The 5,000-nt window shown below is 38.2% G+C and overlaps 1 protein-coding gene across 1 annotated transcript in view; it reads right to left on the reverse strand.

Annotated features, from left to right (window-relative positions):
* The window catches only part of LOC138036377 (deleted in malignant brain tumors 1 protein-like), a 57,300-nt gene that overhangs the window by 1,556 nt on the left and 50,744 nt on the right, over nt 1-5,000 (reverse strand). Inside the window, exon 15 of the mRNA XM_068882686.1 lies at nt 1-1,438. This exon is cut by the window's left edge and continues 1,556 nt beyond it. Coding sequence (XP_068738787.1) covers nt 1,137-1,438 — 302 coding nt within the window. The 3' untranslated portion in view covers nt 1-1,136. The remainder of the gene's footprint in view (nt 1,439-5,000) is intronic.

The following is a 5,000-nucleotide window of genomic DNA, read 5'->3' on the forward strand; positions in this document are numbered from 1 at the left end:
ATGAGAGAACTGCACTCAACTATGCTGGTCTATCTTCATCGGTTTTACCTCGTGACACTTACTCTACCTTGTTTTTTTCCATTGACAAGTGGAATTACGTAATTTTATCATGTCATTTTGGATTCGACTCTCTAATCATAGTTATTGGGGACTTAAAGAAAAGACGACGGACACTGCAACGAAACGTCACTTCTTAACGTAACTTAACTTTCCGCGATCAAAATAATGTTTCGCGATCATTCCATCTTGATTACGTTGCACAATATGACGGAAGTACCCGACGAGTGGATTGGTCAGAAAGGTTTTAATTAAAGCAAAAGCCAGTGAATGAAGGATTCATTGTAAAATGAGCACGTTGTCAAAACCTTATAGTCGGTTATTTAACGGTGTTGTTTGCAGAGTGCGGCAAAGAAACGAACTAAAATGAGTGCCACACACGCAGCTCGACCATTTTCCTTATTTAATCAATAAGATTCGTGTTTTTTAGCGTTGTGAGTGCCGTTGCCGTCGTTCTTTCTTAAAGTTGGCTGTTTCTAAATATTTCGTTGGTATGGAAATAGGTTTTCCGCTTTCCACAAATTCAACGGAAAGCTGAGTTGCCTTAGAAGTCAAAGGTACTTGGGATTAAAAGCCATAGTAAATTCCTTATCATTAGTGAAAGTGCACTCAACTGCTGAGCTGCAATCTTAACCAAAACACTTAGGACACCTTGTCTTTTTTCAAGGACATTGCATGATTGTTGTATTGATCTACCCTCTCCCGACCCCATCTCCCCGTACAATGTTTGGTCTCCGAGGACAAACACTTATAAACATTTCTTTGCCAGGTTTGGTCTTTAGCGATTTTTAGGGGGGACCGGGGAAGAAAGTTTTTGAGGCTGTAGTGCATGGGAATCAGACAAAACTTGGAAGTAATCTGCCAAACAAGGGGCGTGTCCTCAAACGTTTTGGCTAGTATTGTAGTTTACAGGCATGTCACTTAAAGTATGCTTTAAGAGAAATCATTCAAATCAAACAACACGGTTTAAAAAACTTAACTAACAGAAATCAACTATGTGGACCTAAAATAGAGAAATCCATATTGCTGTATTGAAAACAGCGGGTTTGAACCCAGGGCAGAAAATTTATCTCGTTGTCTTAGACACAAACCACACTTGCATCTTCACTATGGCTGCAGTTTTCAATTCCCCAACCTCCGTGTCCACATTCAAACAGTGTAGACTCTCCTCCATTACAGTAGACATCATCCATCCAGGTAGGATCAGTCCCTTTGCCGTACTTTGCGCTATGAGGAGCAGAGGATGCACGAGAGAATCCCAACTGATGACAAACCACGTCGGCATCTTTGAGATCCCAGTGATCATCACAAACTGTGCCCCAGGTTCCATTATAGAAAACTTCAACACGGCCGCTAGAAGCTCCGCCATTTGCTAAGCGAACTGATCCTTATTGGGAAAGGAAGGGACAAACAAAAAAAAAGCAATGGATAGTTTCAGGTCACAACTATTTTTTTTTGTCTTAAAATAAAATGCTACTTGTTCACATCTAACTAGACCTGAATGTGGAGGTTGGCGCCATGACCACTCTAGAATTGAACCAAGCAGACGATGGAAAAATGCACTCGTTATCTTGCACATGTCTCTCTGAGCATGGGTTTCCTGACTGCCCAATTATATGTTGGCTTCCCAGCCTGAGATTTCTTAAATATGGCACTGAAATTTACAATTTATAGCTTGCATAAAGCAAACTAAATTCTTACTTACAAATACGTTTAAAAGCAAGGGAAGCTTTTGAAGAGTGAGAGACTCGAACTCTTAAAAGCTTTTAAAAGGCCCCTAGCACGAAGGTATTCATCATAATCAACGAATATCTAACCGTTTTGAAATCACTGCTTAGACCTAAATACCGTAGATCTGTGGTAAAACAATATTATGTTCTGAATTGAACGGGTATTTTCTCAGTTCTGAATCTGAAACCCACGTCCAGGATTTTCCTTTCCTGTCATCAGACTCGTAACGCGAAATGGAGAAGTACTTCCTTAATATATGTAAGACTTCTCTTTAATATATATGATACTTCTTTAATATATGTAAGACTTCTTCTTGATATGTAGAACTTGTTTCATATAGATACAACTAAATGTGGAAATGTCCAACTTTTTCCCAAATAAACACAACATCTTGCAAATACATAAGACTTTCTTTGAACATTTATGCAACTCGTGGCACACATAAATAAACTTGCCTCAAATATTTGACTTCATTTACACAAATAGGACTTGTCTAAATATGAAACTTGGAGCCCATTTTAACGAGCTCCGCGCGAGCATACATACACACGTCATACATAAAACTTCTTATCGATTAGATTGTTGATAACCGATACTGGGGTTGTACTTCGTGTAAGACCACTTACAACGAAGACCAGCGGAAGACGTTTTATAAGACTTGCTATTCTTTTACATATCTCAGTCGCCTTCATCATCAACCAGTCAAGTTTCTCTTCCGCCAACTCTTACCCCTGCAAATGTTCCAGCCCGATTTAACAGAAATCAGACACAAACTAGCACATCTCAATTAAGTGTCATGGATGTGCTGTCGCTTGCTTTTCGGTCATCCTGTAAGAGTTCACTTCGCAATGGTTTTAATTTTTATCTATGATACCTTAACTTAGATTTAGATCTCTATACTGCTGCGTGATATGTTTTCTTCCAAGAAAAAAGTTCTTCTTGACAATAATATCTTTAGTTTCTTGGTGTTGATTTCTTCAGCAGTAATGTGAATGTCACTTTATGGCCTCACGCTTTTGCGCCAGTTTAATTGTAGTCTCGACCGATATTATTATTATTATTATTATTATTATTATTATTATTATTATTATCGCATCTTCGTTTCTTTCTCAATATCTCATTTATACCAACAAAGCGGGATGCAATTCCTAGGCTTTGTGGCCTTCATCCGTTTTTTGTTTGTTTTTTTTTCTTTTTAAAATTCTGCATTTGTTTGTTTGTAGAAGAACTTAAGAATTTCAGTGTTCTGAGATAGAATCCATGTAATTTTGAGCTTTCTTAAGTAGATACAGTGTTTCTCTCTCTCCTGTCTTTTGTCAGCGTATTGAGGTTTTCCTCCAGTGTAAGGTTGTATCCTCCAAGGAAGTCTAAGGCAATGTTAAACTGTGCTACTTCGCACTCCTTGTATATGTCCTTTATTCCTGCTGTCAGTTCAGTGTATTTTTCTTGTTCCGTCTTTTCCTTTATCTTTCCTACTTGACATGCTGATCCCTCAAGCAAATACCATTTGTTCTTGACCTTGTCCCGCACAGACATATCTATACGATTGCCACTGTTTGATGGTGCTCTCTTTTATTATTATTATTTTTATTATTATTATTATTATTATTATTATTATTATTATTACTATGCAGAAAGAAGGAAAAAAACTAATTGTACATGAGTGAGAAAAGGTGGAAAAGTCCGTAGTGGCCATAGTAGCAAATGCTTTCGAGATGGCCACTACGGTAACCACAGGAATTAGACGAAAGAGAAAAAAAATACATATATAAATCTAGAAGTGAACTGGCAAAATAAATAGTACAGATAAAAATAAAGTTAGTAGTAACAAATTAACAAATTTACATATGTATATCTGTGGTAGATGACAGGGCCGTAGCCAGTATGAGGCAATCAGCGAAGCACTTGCCTCAGTCATTTTTTTCGTGACTTTTTTTTAATAATGCGGGATCCCAGTGCTGTCTTTAAATGTAGCCACCAAATACACCCTAAATACCTACAAAGATAATTTAACCATGGGCATTGGCTACGGCCATGGAAGAGAGTGGGTTTTTGCTTTCAAATGTTTGACCCGGGCCCGGGATCATTTTGTTTTTGAACGCCTGTTACGTTGTGCCATGTATCAATGAGATAGCTGGCTTTTTAAAAGGCTTTGTTTGCCTTTTTTCTGTTTTTCTCAGCAGATCGTTATGTTCTTTAACACGGAGCTGGACGGAGCACTGTCTGGAAAGAATAAATGAATTTTAAAATATTGACTGGCCTAACACAACACCTGCTGTTTCTTCGAGTTAGTTTTCCCTTGAATTGTTTCACTCGTTCTTCTAATTTCTTCAGCGCATTTTGGTTTGTGGCCATGGTCAGTCTCTATCTTCCTTCTTTTGTTCTCGTCGATGCTGTTTTGATATTTGATTTCGATGTCTTCGCTCCTTTGTCGAGGCATTTGGATAACCCGATTGTCTTTCCATCTCTATAAGGTGAGAGGGAAACCGCAAAATCGTCTCTTCAAGATGGCAATCAACGCTATTAGTTCCTCCAAACGCCACCGCCATTTTTTCCGGGGGCCCGGACACTATCTGTAAGTGATCTTACACGAAGTACAATCCCAGTATCGGTTATCAACAAACTAATCGATAAGAAGTTTTATTAAATTCTCAACCTCGGATAATGCATTTCGCGTGCTCTGATTGGTTCACTCAATCTCGGTTATCAGCTCATGATCATATACCTTAGTTTGACCTTACAATTTTTTTTCTCCGGAAAGCAAAATTTCTCTTTGAATAAAGCCATAAAATTCTTGGTGGAAAGTTTGGATCAATTCCGCGATGTTTAGAAGTTCGCGAAAATTCAAGAAATGTTTTGTGATGAGCCTACGTCTGTCTGAACTCAAGGTATACACAACATCGAATCTTCAACAAGTTTTCTAGATTTCGCTCGGTGTTCGATGTTGTGTTTATTTCCAGATTTAGTTGTATCTATATGAAACAAGTTTTACATATCAAGAAGAAGTCTTATATACATTAAGGAAGTTGTCCGTTTTGACGCGTCATAGTTTTCGCACTTATCGGGACAATTTGTAAATCGTAAGCAATTCCGTAAATGTTATCCGATGCTATCCAAATCCACCACTGCGAGTTTCCCAATCCCTCCTGAACACTGGCTTGGAGCATTTTATCGCTGCAGATAACGTCTTGAGTCTGTCCTTTAGCTACATG

Source organism: Montipora capricornis, unplaced genomic scaffold (genome assembly GCF_036669925.1).
Source record: "Montipora capricornis isolate CH-2021 unplaced genomic scaffold, ASM3666992v2 scaffold_480, whole genome shotgun sequence".
NCBI classification, from domain to species: domain Eukaryota; kingdom Metazoa; phylum Cnidaria; class Anthozoa; order Scleractinia; family Acroporidae; genus Montipora; species Montipora capricornis.